The 18,456-nt window shown below is 37.1% G+C and overlaps 1 protein-coding gene across 2 annotated transcripts in view; it reads left to right on the forward strand.

Annotated features, from left to right (window-relative positions):
* Cep290 (centrosomal protein 290) overlaps positions 1-18,456 on the forward strand; it is an 86,185-nt gene that overhangs the window by 60,581 nt on the left and 7,148 nt on the right. For both annotated transcript variants that reach the window (XM_021173991.3, XM_085843120.1), the window contains 10 exons: positions 1,104-1,325; positions 1,629-1,751; positions 3,551-3,696; positions 4,008-4,163; positions 6,534-6,657; positions 10,098-10,232; positions 11,643-11,729; positions 13,671-13,835; positions 14,554-14,676; positions 15,714-15,886. In XM_021173991.3, the coding sequence (XP_021029650.1) occupies positions 1,104-1,325; positions 1,629-1,751; positions 3,551-3,696; positions 4,008-4,163; positions 6,534-6,657; positions 10,098-10,232; positions 11,643-11,729; positions 13,671-13,835; positions 14,554-14,676; positions 15,714-15,886 (1,454 nt within the window). The remainder of the gene's footprint in view (positions 1-1,103; positions 1,326-1,628; positions 1,752-3,550; positions 3,697-4,007; positions 4,164-6,533; positions 6,658-10,097; positions 10,233-11,642; positions 11,730-13,670; positions 13,836-14,553; positions 14,677-15,713; positions 15,887-18,456) is intronic.

The following is an 18,456-nucleotide window of genomic DNA, read 5'->3' on the forward strand; positions in this document are numbered from 1 at the left end:
CCCTTGTCATCGCATGTTTTTACTATTATCTTTGTTCAGGCAGCTAAGAATTCCTAAAGTATACACACATGCAGGATTATAAATGTTGCTTTTATTTCCGGAGATGAAGTGATGAGATGAGAATCTCACACAAGCAGTATACATACACAGCTTGGCTGAGCCCAGAGCATTTCCTTCTCTCTTCTAGCTAACCCTAGACCTAGGCCTGGAAGCTTCTAGCCTCCATGCAATCTAATCTTCCAAGATGACTGATTAAATTTGTCTTCTCTTAGCTTCTGACAGAATTGCTCTGTCTGGCCTCATACTAACTTTGGCAATAAATTCTAATCTTCTGGCTCCTTCTCATTCTTTGGCCTGTTCTGTCTTCACCTGTGTCTAGCTTGTTCTGTTTGTAATTTGTCTCTGTAAAACTCCCAGTAAAACTGCCATATAAACACCACACACCAAAAACCACATGCACCTTTTTCTTCTGTCCCTGCTCTTAAGTAGTCTCTCTTCTTCCGCTCTTCTGGGAGTTGGGTATATCCTGTTCTGTCAAAGCTTTCTCTGACTCATCACTATGTCTTCCCCTCAATTAAACTTCACTTTCAAACATGGCTGCTTCCTTCTACACGCTACTAAGGGCCTGCCTGCATTCCAGCCAGATCATAGCTTTGGATGTGATCGCTAGCCAGAGCAATCATGGTGCTGGATGAAAGTTCCTCTACAAGGGTCAGTCTGCTGTCTCAAGCAATCCTTCCATGTCTTTATCTTCACAGGATTTTACAACATACTTGAAGTCAAAGATTTAGTGTTATACTAATCTCATGTTTCATAATCTTTAAAACATTGCTGTTCATCTTGATCTCTTTTACTAACTGACCTGTAGTGAAACATTTTTTTTTTGTTTTCTTTGTCTTTTCTTGTGGTTGTAGTTCTCTCAGTGAACTTGCTTCATTTGACATGAATGGAGAAAATATTGCAGTTTGTAGTTTTCCCTTGTGTGAAATACTTAAAAATTTATAGTGGAATGGTGTTTCTAATGCATATTAATATAACCTCAGTTTTCTGTTGATTTATTATTAATACTTGAAGAAATTTGTAATACTTTTGTCTTTTATTAGTCACAAATTGAAGATTTAAATGAAAATCTTTTAAAATTGAAAGAAGCTCTTAAAACAAGTAAGAACAAAGAAAATTCACTAGCTGATGATTTAAATGAATTAAATAATGAACTGCAAAAAAAGCAAAAAGCTTATAATAAAATCCTTAGAGAGAAAGATGGAATTGATCAAGAAAATGATGAACTGAGAAGACAGATTAAAAGACTGTCCAGTGGACTGCAGGTAATTTTGTATTTACATCAGATAATTTGTTTGATCTGTAATGTATAAGTTATGGTCCCCACTTATTTTACAATACGTGCCAAAACTATCTCCAGTTGTTTAATTAGTTTCTTGAGAGGCCTCTGTTAGTTTCTGTTTACAGTGAGACATTTTTATAAGGCACAGTGATACCTTTCATGCTATCCTGATATTCAATGTCTTATAGAAAGCATGATTAATCATAGCCTCCCAGATTTTGTTAATTGGAATATTTAATGTCTCCTTTAATATTTGTCATGTAAAGTTATATCTTAATGTTTTTAGAGCAAAACACTGATGGATAACAAGCAAAGTTTAATCGATGAACTTCAAAAGAAAGTTAAAAAACTTGAAAGCCAACTGGAAAGAAAGGTGGATGACGTAGACATAAAGCCGGTGAAGGAAAAGGTATGTGAAGTGTACCCATTAATAGTCTTAAACTAAGTGAGGCATGCATTGATAAGCAGGTAATTTACTCTGAGTTTAAGGGCCTCATACATAGTGTGTATGGTCCTAAATAAGGCTGAGATGTCTAAGACAGATTTCTGTCATTTAGAAAGGTTACACTCCATTTGAAGACACACCAGAGATAAACCTCCATGTCATTTCCTGATATTGGAGGGCCATTAGTGTCTCCTCACATCCTATGTAGCCTGTGAGTTTCTCGTTCTCCCCACTCTTTAATTGCCTGTGCAAACACTAAGAAGGATTCCATCTCATGCTGCCCAGCTATTTATGTATACATCTCGTTCTCCAGCTAGTACTCAGATTTCCAGAAGTCACCTGACTCTTGGAGTACATTTTTTTAAAAAAAAGAACAATCAGTCAGGAAAGGTTTTTGTAATTTTTAAAAAGGATACTTAGTAGCCGATTGAATAAATAAGGTTAGAATCTAATTTGGAGAAAAAATATGGAATGCTCTCTAGCTTTAGAGGACATTCTTTAATTTGACTTCAAACTCCACCTCCCAGCCTTTTTAGACACGACATCCTCATTTTCAGTAACCATGATGTTTCATAATATCTCCTGTATTATTGTAAATGAAATTTGGAGTCAATATAAACTTCTATAATTTCAAATATGTTTTAAATGTACCAAATGAAATTAGCATAAGTATAAAAATAATTTACAAAATAATTAATATAATACATTATATATCATGTCTCTGATCTATACTAGACGAATATGGTAGTCATGTGCTTGTAACTTAGGTATTATTAATGTAAATCCTAAACCTCAAAGATAAACTCTGCAAAAATGTGTTCTAGTAGCAGTTTACATGATATCAGTGTTATTGCTGTAATTTGATTTCCACAATGATAAGCAATTGTTATAATTTTCAACAACATAACCTTTAACCTTTATTTTTCAAAGGTAATTGCACTCTTACTAATTCAGTGTATAGAGGGAGACTATAAACGGTAAAATGGAGTTAAATTATTACTTCATGAAACTGTGGACAGAGGTTTTAACTCTGTGAACACCCTGCAGGATTTTCTCAGAACATGGGACTATCGTGTATCTATCACACAGCCTTCTTTGACTCTTTTATTGTAATACTAGCAACCCTAATCCTTCCATCACCATTACCTGATGATCTGTTCCTGTAAGAACCTAGATCCTGCCTTTCCCATTTTTAATAGCACTTATCACCAGTTAACCTACTCCCTGCATTTATATCTTCTTCTCAAGTTTGTTCTACAAATCAACATTGTAATATTTGGTTCACGTATACGTTCTGCTCTTTGTATCTACAGTAGTAGCTGGGCACGTGGTTAGCACAAAATAAATGCATGTTGGGTGGTAAAGTAATGTGGATTTAGACCAGAGTGAATTACAGTAATAGAAAAGTGTCAGTTGTCACTCAGTAACAAGACTGGATTGGTGACTCACACACAATTGTTCCTTAGAAGCTTACTTACATAAATCATGTATTTGAATTCTCATTTAACTCCTTAAGAATATTTGTTGTGGTAATTTCTTTGGCATTAGAATCTTGTCTGAAACTCTTACTTGTCAAGTGATGAGCCAAGCCTACTTAAATGGAAGTAGTTTTCCTAATAGATTGCCATAGCTAAAGATTCTAGAACTTATATAACAGAATGAACTATTTACATATTACCTTGTATAGTTTAAAATTGTGCTTAAATATTTAAAATGAGGTTAAAAATGCTGACAGTTTATAACACATTTGTTACTGCTTGCAGAGTAGTAAAGAAGAATTAATTAGGTGGGAAGAAGGTAAGAAATGGCAAACCAAAGTAGAGGGACTACGCAGCAGACTAAAGGAGAAGGAAGGAGAAGCCCACGGCCTGGCAAAGCAGCTGAATACCTTAAAGGAACTTTTTGCCAAGTGAGCTAAAATTCATTGTAAAACTAATAATAATTTAAATTTCTATCTTGAACTTATATAGTTTATTTTATTTGATAAATGACAAATTTGCTAGTTTTGATTATCTTTGATTTATATTTTATCACCTTTCAAATGTACTATATTTTACCAAGTATGAATGAATTATGTGATTTTCAAATATGCTCATGCCAAGAACAAAATGGTGCACTTACTTCATTAACAGAACAATGATGCCTAAACTGCAGTGTAATAAACCAAACAATAAAAGTTATCAAAGATACATTTTTTTCATTCTTTATTAAATTCTACAGAGCTGATAAAGAGAAACTTACTTTGCAGAAGAAACTGAAAACAACAGGAATGACTGTTGACCAGGTTTTAGGAGTGCGAGCTTTGGAATCTGAAAAAGAGTTGGAAGAGCTAAAAAAGAAAAATCTGGACCTAGAAAATGACATATTATATATGAGGTAAGCCAGTGCATGGAGTTATGGTGCCTATGTTGATGAAGAATTGGCTTGTATACATGAAAATATAAATGTACTGCTTCAAGGATGGCTTGTATTGATTATTTTTTTAATGCACATGCAGCTCAAGAGTGAGCCTAGAAGGCCATAACCAACTCTTACAACCCTTGTTTAGAGCTCCTCATGGTCATCTTTGTGATATTTCTGGTGTCTCTTGCCTTTGTTACTTTGGGAAAAACGGGGCTTTAATTAAACCCTTAAGTTGTATAGTTTCTAAATGTATGTGCCTAAACAGGCGCAGAAGGGAGGAACAGAGGAATTTTTGAGGTACTCATTCAACAGCTAGAGAGGAAGATTTCCTCTTTTAAAAAGGTATCAATTTTGGGTTCCTGTTGCCCACTCTGCCACAGCCACCGTCTGTGGGCTAAGATGTGGTATAACTTAAGAGGGAGTACAGCCTTAGTCAAGTGAGCTTAAGTTTCTCTGTGAAGCTAAGACTCTATCACAGAGAATCATGGCCATTCCCTTTCTTGTTGAGTCAGAATTGGGCTTTTCTGGAACTCTCCTCAGTGCTGTTGGCCATCTTCATGTTTCAAATCTGAGTTCAGGCCAGGTAGTAAGAGGAGAGGGTAAACTTTGTTTGCTATCTGATGCTTCTACTATTGTTCCAATCTAAATATATTGGTTTTCAAAGTCATAAGTACTTGGCCCTTTATTTGACTGAGATGAGATTGTACTCCAGCTGTGCAGACCTGAAGACCCCAACCTCCAACCCACTCACATGTTTCTTAGAAAAGCCTTTGATATTTATTTAACTTCACTTTTTAAAACCTCTGTCTTCTGCAAAGCCAAGGTCAGAGTAAGATAAATCATACCATATTAACACAGTATATAATGTTTTATTTGAATCACTTCTTCCACGATCTTTAAACATACGTGGAAAATATTTACTCTTCATAAATGTATACCTTTTTATTTGTCTCTAAAAATACAGTTAGTGCTTTTTAAAACAAAATATGAAACATAATTATACAATGAGTTGTTTGTGATGTTGAACAGCACGTAATGTTCAAATCAAGGTAGATAAGCACTTATCATTTTCATGCCGTTAAAGCACTCAAAATTAGTCCTTCTAGCTTTTTTGTAAACTTGTTGACTGTATTCGTTTTGAGAAGTATCTGTTTATGTATCCCTTCGTCTGACACTTAAGAGCTTCCGTACATTTTTCTTGATGTGTAGGTTGTCTTTTTGTAGTGCAGAGATTCCGAGTTAGACATAATCTTATTTTTATCAATTTTTGGATATTTTGTAAGTTTCTGTTTCTTAGAATAGTACCTTCTTGTTTACATCCTTGAGTGTGTCAGTTTGAATACAGTGATGTGGACACAGGAAGTTGAAGTCTTGTAGTCAAGCATTTTAAATTTCTTTTCTTTTTTTCTCTTTGTTTATCTTTCGGTATTTTTTTTTAAGGAATAATGTGATTAAGGAACTTTTTCTCCTGACAGGTCCAGTCTGGCTTTCAGCCATGGACCTTTCCTTGTTCATCATCTAACAGATGCTCCTAACAAAAGTCTATTCGCCTCTCTCTGTGAATTCTACTATAATTATTTTAATTTTTTGGAAGGTCCTAGTACCTTTAAGGTTTCCTATTTTTCTAATGTGAACATATTGATTGTAACTGGGGATGTCCTAGAGGGGATTTATCTTGTCTCCTCTCTAAATTCAGGAAATTTGAATATCTGAATTTTATTAATCAAATACATAATTAATGAGAGGAAGGATGTACTGTAGATAAGATTTTAGTAAAGATATAGAGACAAGCGTGAATATTAATGTTTTCACATTAAGTGTGCACTTACTTCTTAAGTGGAGAAAAAAATCCTGGACCAAAAGGTTTCATAGATTTGTTTGTGTCAGAGCATGGTGAGACCTGTAGCCAGCCAGTTAAGTTTGGACATGATATGACAGCATTTGCTGAAATGTTAGAGTCGTGTCGGATTCATGAGGTTTTTGACAATGAAATTGATAGTATACAGTTACTCTGTAAGCTTTTTAAAATAGTAGTTTAGTCCTTCTATATAGTTCCATATAAGAAAATACATGTGCTTTAAAAATGTTAATGTGTTTCTATAAATCAGAGCAGACTTCAACTGATGGTATAAAGAAGTCTTTTGTAGAAGCCTGAGAGTAAAGGATGGATCATTTTTAATATAAATTATAATATCCTAATTTGTTTCTTGTGAACTTTGGAAGTTTAAAAAAATTTAAGTTATAGTATTGATATACACACTATATTTTTTTCTTTTCTGTATCATAACTTCATAAATTTTAGAAAAAGTGAGGATCACATAATATTCTGGTTGTTGTTCATAGGACCCAGCAGGCTCTTCCACGAGATTCTGTTGTGGAAGACTTACATTTACAAAATAGATACCTTCAAGAAAAACTTCATACTTTAGAAAAAAAACTTTCAAAGGAGAAATATGCTCAGTCTTTGGTAAGTATACATCTTTCCTTTCCTTAGTGTGAAAGGCATAAAAGTGATATAAGAGTCTTCCTTTAGCTGGACAAAAAATGTTAGCTCCTCCTTATTAATGTCCTCAAGCATTGTCTAATCCTTCATTGCAAAAATCTGCAGCATGGGCTGGAGAGATGGCTCAGTGGTTAGGAGCACTGACTGCTCTTCCAAGGTCCTGAGTTCAATTCCCAGCAACCACATGGTGGCTCACAACCATCTGTAATGGGATCTGATGCCCTCTTCTGGTGTGTCTGAAGACAGCTACAGTGTACTCATATACATTAAATAAATAAATAAATCTTTTTTAAAAAAAATCTGTAGCAGTTCCAGCTCCAGTTAGAGATTCTGATGTGCAGCCCTCACGTGTTCAGTGATGGTTAGCAAGTTTGCTGCATCCCCAGCTCCTCTCAGATGTCTCCAGGTGCTTCCCACCCATCCCATGCTGTTATTGTGCTCAAGATACAAACACTGGCTTTCCTCAAAAATTCTTCAGCTAAAAAAGTATACAGAAGCCGGGCAGTGGTGGCACATGCCTTTAATCCCAGCACTTGGGAGGCAAAGGCAGGTAGATTTTTGAGTTCGAGGCCAGCCTGGTCTACAGAGTGAGTTCTAGGACGGCCAGGGCTACTCAGAGAAACCCTGTCTCGAACAACAACAAAAAATGTATACAGAAAAATGAGACATGAACAGACAAAATGCTGCCACATAACCATACTCGGAATAAAAACTAGGAAAGAAAACAAATATCGCTGATGACTTGTGTATGTATCTACAGATATTCTGTGATATGACAGAAGTGTTGTAGATCTCACTGAACTAAATATGGAGGCAATACCAAATAATAAATGGATCAAATTTAAGTCAGCTTTACAGATTTTTACCGTCAATTATAAAAATGTTCCAGCTCCTAAAGCTAAGTAATTAATAATTTTGTTAAAATGAAAATGAGAAACATAAAAATGAGAACAAGAATAAGGCTGGTAAGGAAAGGCTGAAAGAAAAGGCACATGTAGCCAAAAATGTCAGGCACGTAATGTTGGTCAGGGTAGAACTGCTGAGGAGGACCATGCTGATAAGGCACATATGTGTCGATGCTGCACAGGGCAGAGAGGAAACTGATGGGTCAGTCAGTCCAGAAAAGTACCTTCTTTTAAATACATTGCAGTCCTTTATCTCTTTACAAGCTAAGATTTCTTATAAAAATTCATATACATACACTATGACAATTTAACAAAGAAGGTAAGATTCATAAAAAGAAAAGGACTGATTAATAAACAGTTGTAGAAATTAGGACAATTTACACGGTAATATTTAAAAGCTTTCTTTTCAGAAAATAACAGGAAAAAGTTACAAATCTCTTATATAGTAAATGCATTCATAATTAGATGAGAAATATGTTAAAATGCCTCCTTGGGAAATCTTCAGATATATTCTTTCTTATAAGTCATATTTAATACTTTGTTAGTAAGCAGTCATTGATACTGTTATCATTAGGCAGATCATAACAGTACCAGAGATAAAATAGACAAACTAAAAGAAGAAAAAATGTTAAGAAACAGATTCAGAGATTTCCATGTCTGATGGAGACTTTAAAAATCATTGCAGATGCTAAAGGTGTCAGCTTTGTAAATTGCAGGACTTGCATTGTAGTAAAGATCCTAAGACAGAAGGAACCTGAATACGTGCTCAGGCCATGTGAATAAGCGGGGACCTGCTTCTCATTGTGGGGTATGCCTGTCACAAAACATTGCTTTCTTTCTTGCCATTTGTATCCTGCAAACAACAACAACAACAACAACAAATCACACCCAGGGCTGCCTTCTTGCCAGTGTCCTTTGTCTCAACAGCAGCAAAGATCTATCCGGAATGTCTTTAGCTTTGTATCCTTTTTATTCCTTTTTTATCTTCGCTTCAAATATGTATTATACAGTATAATTTTAATAATTTGAGATTTGTTATAAAGAAAGTCTAAGGTCTATTTATACAATATTATTTTAAGCAGAGCATCTAGGGAGGTACTGGCTTCATAGCCTGCTGAGCTAGTAGAGCACTGGTGAGAAACAGCCAGAGCCATGCTGACGACTGGTACAACGTCTGTTATATACACAGCAATCCTAAAGCATGGGTAACGTTCTGATGCGCCAGCCTATCAGCCTACTCATTTCAAAACCTCCGTCAAAAAACATCCTTCTTAGAATCAAAAAATTAGCATAAATAGTAACCCACGGGAGATTAATGCCAAGAAAAAATGCAAATACAGTGTTTAATTCATTTCAGAGGACAAAATTGGTAACTGTATCTCAAATTTATGAATGTCTTCTGGAGGAAGACAATGAGATGGTTATCTATGTCTGAGTCAAAGAGTACAGCCTCCTTCTATGTTGATAAGTCTACATCTAAGTTTCAAGCAACAAGAGAAAATATTTGGGGGAAAAATAAGTCTTCAGTAAATGTATACAGACTTTCTTTTTTGTCTTTTTATTCTGTATACTGTATATTCTCTAAACAAGCTTAGAATAGTTATTTATATTGCTTTTATAATATATTAGGTATAAACAATCTCACCATGATTTAAAGTATATGGAAAATATATTTAAATTGATACATGCCATGCTATTTTATTTAGTGATAGTAAACCCCCATAGAAGTTGAAGGGAAGTGTCCTGGAGCCCGTTTTATTTGGATACTAAGAAACACTTGCCTATAAATGTCCCTTAAATAGCAGAAGCCTTCTGTCTCACTGTCCTGTGAGCTGAGTGCCCGAAGCCCCAGCTGCTGCAGTGTTGTTGCCTTCTGAAGACTGAGATGAAAATCAGATCCGAGGCTTGGCACTTAGGCGACCATCTACTCTACAATTAATCTAAGAAAACATGTTCATGTTTCTTTACTTAAAAGAAGGATAGTGTGAAGTCTCTTAATATCATCTTCCTGCAATGCATATCTCTGTCCAAATTCTCTGATTTCCTCCTTGCATAGGAACTGATCTTCCTCAACCAGGGTTGACTCTAATGACCTCCTTTTAACTTGATTATTTCTGTAAAGCAAATAAGATCACATCTGAGATGTTGAGAGTTAGGAATTAGGATTGAGGGATAATTCCAACCCTCACAATTTGAATAACCTTTATTTTGAACTAACAAAACTAGTATAGGAAAGTTTAAACATTATGGGAGTGTCTATGAAGTCATTGTATGCATAGATTTTTAAACCATATTGACTTTGCTTTCTGTTTTAATTTTTAAAAATTACGTTTCTGGAAGTTTTCTAATGTGTCTTAACTTGGTTTTGATTTTATGTAATACTTGCAATTTTCTCCCCACATTCCTTTTAGAAATTTCACTTTTGACAATGTTTCCTTATTCAGTATGTCTTTGTTGCTTTTATTAAATGTTGAACATACTCTAAATATTACTTTCCAGACTTCAGAAATAGAGTCAGATGATCACTGTCAAAAAGAACAAGAACTTCAGAAGGAAAATTTGAAGTTGTCATCTGAAAACATCGAGTTGAAATTTCAACTTGAGCAAGCAAATAAAGACTTGCCGAGACTAAAGGTAAACTTGACTTTATTATAATGCCTGAATTCACCGAATTCACCAAATTCATCACATACTTAAGTTTCCTTATATTACTTTCTTGAATTGCATATACATGACATCTTTGTGATGTTATATCCATTTCCTGATATAAGAGTTATTTATTGAGTTCTCTACTTTATGTCAGATATGCTTTTAGGTGCTAGAGAAGGCAGTCAGTTAAAGTCCACATGCTAGTAACACTTGTCTTCCAATGAGTGAGATTCCCAACAACAAGCAAACAGGTTACATTGTAAGAGTTTAGCTGACACAGAATGCTATGGGAAAAGAGGAAGCCCCATTAGGAAAAGGGAAGAGGGGAGGTCTGGCTTAGGATCATGAGAGGGTTCGCATTGAAGACTTAGTGGACAAATAGGAGGTGAGTCATACTGACAGTGAGAATTGAAGTGTCAGCTTCATGTGTTCCAAGGTAAGGCGATTATTTCTTACATTCCATTAGTAATTGTACTAACTACAATCTAAGTGTGACCCTAGAAGTATTACTTCTGATGTTAATAATGTCTACCTTTGACTTTTTGTATCTTACCCTATTATGGTTACAGCTTCCCTGTTTGCTAGCTGATTGTTTCAGACTTATTATATAATCAAGAACGTTAGCTTTCTGTCATTTCCACTGGTAGTGATTCAATTGCACTTACTGTTTCTCATTGTGATTGATACACCTAGTAACCAGAGTAGTGTCTTCAGTTCTTTTTCTGTCTACCAGAAAGATAAGTATCAAGGCATGTACATTATGGAACAGCAAAGTCAGAGTGAGAAGCCTAATTTTTGTAGTGTATTAAGGTAGTAGTTTGGCAAATAGTTATTATTTTTAAACTAATACTCTTTATCTAACATGTTGTGCTAGTTAGGGTTTCTATTGCTGTCTTAAACATGACCAAAAGCAACTTGGGGAAGGAAGGATTTATTCATTTTAGACTTCTGCATCACAGCCCATCAAGGTTGATCAGGGCAGGGACCTGGAAGACAGGGCTGATGCAGACACCAAGGAGGAAAACTCCTATGGGTTTGCTCTTCAGGACTTCCTTGGCCTGCTTTCTTCTACTGCTCAGGACCACCTGCCCAAGGACACCCACAGTGAGCTGGAATCTCCCACATCAATCTTGCATCACAAAAAGACACCACAGACCTATAGCCTGATAATAGGGAGGCATTTTTTCTCAATTGAGGTTCCTGCTCTGAGTTTCCTCTATCTTATGTCTAGCTGACAGAAATCCAGCACACATCTTTTATCAAAATTTCTTTTGTTTAAAGACACAATTGTTTGGTTCTGTAGTTGAGTTGTTAATTTAGATAATGTTTTTCCTCTTTTTTCAGGAGCTATCATATTGTTATAACAGATTGCTGTTATTTTCTTTTATCTTTTAGAATCAAGTAAAAGATTTGAAGGAAATGTGTGAATTTCTTAAGAAAGGAAAACTGGAACTTGAGCGGAAGCTTGGTCAGGTCAGAGGGGTGAGTGAATGTCCTTAAGAAGCTAGTGCTGAAAAAAGCCAGGCGTGGTGGCGCACGTCTTTAATCCCAGCACTCAGGAGGCAGAGGCAGGCAGATTTCTGAGTTCGAGGCCAGCCTGGTCTACAGAGTGAGTTCCAGGACAGCCAGGACTACACAGAGAAACCCTGTCTCAAAAAAAGAAAGAAAGAAAGAAAAAAAAAAAAGAAAGAAATTAACACAATCTTTTTTTTCTTTCTTTATTAGATATTTTCTTTATTTACACTTCAAATGTTATTCCCTTTCCTAGTTTCCCCTCTGAAAGTCCCCTCCTCCCCTCCCCCCAATCCCTGCTTCCCAACCCACCCACTCCTGCTTCCTGGCCCTGGCATTCCCCTATACTGGGGCATAGAACCTTCACAGAACCAAGGGCCTCTCCTCTCATTGATGATTGACTAGGCCATCCTCTGCTACATATGCAGCTAAAGCCATGAGTCCCATCATGTGTTTTCTTTGGTTGGTGGTTTAGTCTCAGGGAGCTCTGGGGGTACTGGTTAGTTCATGTTTTTCCTCCTATGGGGCTTCAAACCCCTTCAGCTCCCTGGGTACTTTTTTTAGCTCCTTCATTGGGGACCCTGTGCTCCATTCAATGGATGGCTGTGAGCATCCACTTCTGTATTTGCCAGGCACTGGCTGAGCCTCTTAGGAAGCAGCTATATCAGGCTCCTGTCAGCAAAATCTTGTTTGCATCTACAGTAGTGTTTGGGTTTGGTGTTTGTTTATGTAATGGATCCCCAATGGATCTCTGGATGGTCCTTCCTTCAGTCTTTGTTCCACACTTTGTCTCTGTAACTCCTTCCATGGGTATTTTAGTCCCCCTTCTAAGAAGGATCGAAGTATCCACTCTTTGGTCTTCCTTCTTCTTGAGTTTCATGTGTTTTGCAAATTGTATCTTGGGTGTTCCGAGCTTCTGGGCTAATATCCACTTATCAGTGAGTGCATACCATGTGTGTTCTTTTGTGATTGGTACCTCACTTAGGAGATTCCACCTCACACCAGTCAGAATGGCTAAGATCAAAAACTCAGGTGACAGCAGATGCTGGTGAGGTTGTGGAAAAAGAGGAACACTCCTCCATTGCTGGTGGGATTACAAGCTGGTACAACCATTCTGGAAATCAGTTTGGCGGTTCCTTAGAAAATTGGACATAGTACTACCTGAGGATCCAGCAATACCACTCCTGGGCATATACCCAGAAGATGCTCCAACTTGTAATAAGGACACATGTTCCACTATGTTTATAGCAGCCTTATTTATAATAGCTAGAAGCTGGAAAGAGCCCAGATGTCCCTCAAGAGAGGGATGGATACAGAAAATGTACATTTACACAATGGAATAGTATGCAGCTATTAAAAACAATGAATTTAACGCAATCTTTAGAATCAAATATTAGAAATTATTAAAGATGAGTACAAAATTAGACCCGTTTTGGCATTATTAGTACATGTCTTAGTCAGGGTTTCTATTCCTGCACAAACATCATGACCAAGAAGCAAGTTGGGGTGGAAAGGGTTTATTCGACTTACACTTCCATACTGCTGTTCATCACCAAAGGAAGTCAGGACTGGAACTCAAGCAGGTCAGGAAGCAGGAGCTGATGCAGAGGCCATGGAGGGATATTCTTTACTGGCTTGCCTCTCCTGGCTTGCTCAGCCTACTCTCTTATAGAACCCAAGACTACCAGCCCAGGGATGGTCCCACCCACAAGGGGCCTTTCCCCCTTGATCACTAATTGAGAAAATGCCTTACAGTTGGATCTCATGGAGGCATTTCCTCAACTGAAGCTCCTTTCTCAGTGATACCTCCAGCTGTGTCAAGTTGACACAAAAATAGCCAGTACAGTACATCATAATCTCTAAGATACTACTTTTAAAAAATGGTTTTTTTTGTTGTTTTTTGTTTTGTAGGCTGGTAGAAGTGGGAAGACAATCCCAGAACTAGAAAAAACCATTGGGTTAATGAAGAAAGTAGTTGAAAAAGTCCAAAGAGAAAATGAACAATTGAAAAAGGCATCAGGAATACTGACTAGTGAAAAAATGGCTACTATTGAGGAAGAAAATAGAAAATTAAAGGTAATTTTATATGAATGTTTTCCTGTTTTAATTTGCATTGCTTTTTCAGGGAAATGTTAAGTGGGCTCACAGTACATGGAATGTCCTCAATGGATGCAGTTTTATTTTACACCGTGAACAGATCGATTGGCAAGCAATCTAATGGTTGCTGCAGAGTGGGTCTGTTCCATCCCTGCTGTTTCTAAACCAGTTGTCCTTTTCTGTGATAGAGTAAATACGTGTGTCTATTTTAGATTTGATTTGTTAAGTTGGGATGCTGTGGGGGTTCCTGTATTTCCTTTTAATCTTAAAACTCCTTCTTATGAATAGCCAAGGTTGAATAGGAACTTTGGTTATAAATAACAAGTTTGGGGGAGTCTTTAATTGTAATCAAGTCAAATGAGGTTTCAAAAACTACCTAGCTTAAGTTTTATGAGTTTAAATAATAATCTTTATGTTTACATTTAAGAGAAGTAAACTAGATCTGCATCATTTAGTCATTTTCCTTTGCTCCTCCGTCACCTCCCATGTGCCTACCTCACCTCCTTTCAAATGTGTCACCTCCTTTTCTTTATTAGTTACATATAAACATGCATAAAGACATAGCTATAAACATGGAATAAGACATAGCTACAACTTGCAAAGTCCATTAAATTCATTGCTTGTGTATATGATTTTATATAAACAATGATCTTTTCTTGATGTTTTCATTTTGATATGTTGCTTCATCAACTACCAGGCTGAATTAGAAAAGCTTAAGGCTCACTTTGGACGTCAGTTGAGTATGCAGTTTGAATCTAAGAACAAAGGTACTGAGAAAATTGTTGCCGAAAATGAACGGCTTCGGAAAGAACTTAAGAAAGTAAGACGATTATGACTTATTAATTTTATTTTTATTAATTGACATACCTTGTCAAAAATCAAAATTGATAGATCTTTGATGCCAGTGTCTATTCACAGTGCATATGAAGAGAATTCATATTGATGAAGAGATACATTTATATGAAAATGTAGAATCGGGTGGTTTATGTTCTTAGTTCTACATCCTGGGAATTGTTCAGAGTTGGATTATGTCTTTCTGTTCCTCAAATTCCTCCTAGATGAAATTGGGAGTAGTAAATATACATATCTCTTAGCTGGTCATAGAATTGAGCACCTGGTATTCCAGCACTCAGTCTGGAAGAAGGAGAGACCAGCCTAGGCTACATATAGAATCTATCTCAAAAAAGAAATCTATACACATATTATATGTCTCACAGAGATGTTGAGAAATTTAAATGAGTTAATATTTCTGCATATGACTTAGATCAATGTCCGATTTATAGAGCAAAGAACATAACCATTTTGTTAGTAAGATTCATTTCTATTTAAATACAGTATATTCCTTACTCCTGACAAATAGGTATAATTTTTAACATGCATTACCTAATGAATGAATTGAAATTATAATTCTTAAAACTTTTAACAGTAACTCATTGTACTGTGAAGCCAGAGCTGTACTCTCTTGAGTCATTCTGGAAATAACCTGTGACATACTTGGTGCTTGTATTACAGAGTCAAAACAAAGCAGCCTTTAAGGTGTAGCAAGATTAACTGTGTCGCTATTCTGAGCATTTTTCATGAGAAGCAAATGACAAATTTAGAGTAGCCTTTAGATACTTTAGATAATAAATACTTCTACATACATTTCTGTGCCTTCACTTAATTTATCTTTTGTGCTAGTTACTATGAATAGATTGCTGTCTTAGACAAAACAAATATTTTTGCAATTTTAAAACAGCATAGCTCCAGCTTGTTTTATGATTTCCAGCCTTTAGTGATAATTTTAAATACCTGACATCTATGAGAACAGTATTATATTTTGTCCTAATTTACTAATTAATAAATGTTTACGGATAGGAAATGGAAGCCTCCGAGAAACTGCGGATAGCTAAGAACAACTTAGAGCTGGTGAATGACAAGATGGTAGCTCAACTCGAAGAAACTGGGAAGAGACTACAGTTTGCAGAAAGTAGAGCCCCACAGCTGGAAGGTGCTGACAGCAAGAGCTGGAAGTCAATTGTAGTCTCAAGGTAGGATCAGACAGTTTCAAATTTGGTCAGGTTTATCAGTTCTAACTGTAGCATCAATCCTTCAAAGTTGACCATCTGCTGAATAACCTAGTTTTTTCCTGATGGACAGTTTGGTTGTTTATCAGTGTCTGCATTCTGCCCTATCATTACCAAAGCTCTTTCTTAGCTAGTTTGGTTAGCTAGCTTTCTTGGCAGATTGCAGAACATCACAAACCTGTGATGGTGCTGATTACCTGGTGATACATGTGCATCATGAAGTTACTGCTGGCCTTGGGCTGAGGCTAATGCTGCCCAGCTTCTCCTAGATGCTGTTTCTGAAGCTCCAATGCCAGGTTCTTGATTGGGGTCATTTATTTCTGATGCAGATATGGCCTAAGCAATTGGATATTTTATACTATATCTAGAATAAGCTGCATTGCCTTTTTTTTTTTTTTTTTTTTGTATACTGGGAAGCTTTCTTTACAGAGAGCCCAGTATATGAATACAGCAGTCATGTTAGTGTCTTATTCGCCTCTACTTTCTGATTCATTTTCTCCCATCCTTTGAATGTTTTCTATAAGTATATTGGATTTGTGTCTATGGCACTCACTGTTGTCTCTATGAAAGATAACTTTATTTCACCGTATTTGCACATTTGTGTATTCTTCTTGTAGGCCATATTTGCCCTATTTGGATTGACATGACAGGAATTAACATGACACCCATTATCATGCCAATGAAAACGTGAGCTGTAGCACTGAGACCCCTGGCTCCATTGTGGATCTTGTGTTGCATTTGCCTCTCTCAGCCAAATTTAAGAAGAGACAGAGCTAAGCAAGCAGAATTGAGAACATCCAGAGAGATGGCTCTAATTCTGGGGAAGAATCCTTTTCCTTTCCTACTCTAGAGTAGACTAGTCAGAGTTCCAGATGTTCCCCTGTATCTCTGACTTTCTCGTCTACAGACAAGGCTTTTTTCAGAATGCTTGTGTAGGTATGGAGGAACAAGTTGAACAGCGTGAAGGGAAGAAAAGGATCATCTTGGACCCTGTGGCTTTGAGCCAGCAGTTGTCAGTTGATTGTCTGGGGTCACTCTTCTTATGTTGTGACATGTGTTGAGTGGCTTTGAGATTTACTTTTTCCACAAATATTCATTCAACATCTGCTATTACCACACTGTGTGTGCTTCAGGGACTTTCTAGAAAGTCCAGCTTACTTAGGATGCTTTAAGAGCCAGCTTCCATCTGTTAGAAAGACTTGCTTTTCATTGTGATATTACATAGATGATATCCCTTCCTGGGTCAAGATACCTTTAACTGTGGAGATGGTAGACCCTGCCCTTATTTTTATATAGATTACTTACTGGCATAGAAAGACTATTCAGCTTTAAGTCGGTTGTAGATTGATGGCACTATTTAACCTTGATTGAAGATGAGTTTACATGTTAAATCACTTGAGTTCTCCTTCTGCACAATGATAACATCTTCAGGAAACATAACTCCAGCTTGTTTTTATTTCAGTCTTGGTGTGTATCCAAGGCTGACCTCAAACTCTGCCATGCCCTTCCAAGTGCCCCACCTATATTTACCTCTAAGCATGTTGTGTTTTATAAAAAAGAGAAAGAGCCAAGGATGTTTGATAGAGGTGCAGTATGGTGAGGTGGGAGGGATGCCTCTGCGGGCCCATGCTGAGACATCCCTTCCCCTGAGGTAGCAGTCATTATGATGGATGCAGTATGGAATAGAGTTTATTTAGAGCATGGGAAGTGAAGTTGGGAAGGGAGGAGAGAGAGGGAGAGGGGGAAGGGGGAGGGGAAGAAGAAAGGGGAGGGAAGGGGAAGAGAGGAGAGAGTAGGAGAGGAGGGGAGGGGAGAAGAGAAGGAGAGAGGCTAGCCAGGAACAGGTGGAGAGATGTGGAGGAGGGAGAAAGGGGTTAAGGAGAGAAAGGACAGAGAGTAAGTGAGAGAGGAGGGAGGCAGAAAGCCCCTTTTATAATAAGCCAGGCATACCCAGCCATTGCCAGGTAACTGTAGAGTGGAGTCTAGAAGGAATGACAAGGAGGAGCTAGGTTAATGTATGGGCTAGCTAGGTGGAATAATGCAATAAAGAAGGTCTTTAGGTGGCTTTCTTAGTTATTATTTATTCTGTTGCTGTGAGGAGACATCATGAACAAGGCCGTTCTTATAAAAGCATTTAAATAGGGCCTTGTTTATAGTTTCTGAGGTTTAGTTCATTATCATCATGGCAGGGAGCATGATGGTGCACAAGGTACTAGAGCAATAGCTGGGGATCAGGATGCAGATCCTGATCTGTAGGCAGCATACAGACAAGACTGGACCTAGCAAGGGCTTTCCATACCTGGAAGTCCACCCCCCAGTGGCACACTTCTGCCAACAAGGCCATATCTCCTAATCCTTCTAATCCCTTCAAAGAGTTCTACTCTCTAGTGGCCAAGCATTCAAATACCTGAGTCTATGGGAGGGGGTTGGAGGCAGCATTCTCATTCAAACCACCAGAGCGAGCGGCTTTTGAACACCAGAGCGGCTTTTTAGAAATGGTTGAAGTAGCTTCTGATATTTCCATTAACCTTTGG

This window comes from Mus caroli, unplaced genomic scaffold (genome assembly GCF_978045245.1).
Source record: "Mus caroli unplaced genomic scaffold, Mus_caroli_1 scaffold_9, whole genome shotgun sequence".
In the NCBI taxonomy this organism is placed as follows: domain Eukaryota; kingdom Metazoa; phylum Chordata; class Mammalia; order Rodentia; family Muridae; genus Mus; species Mus caroli.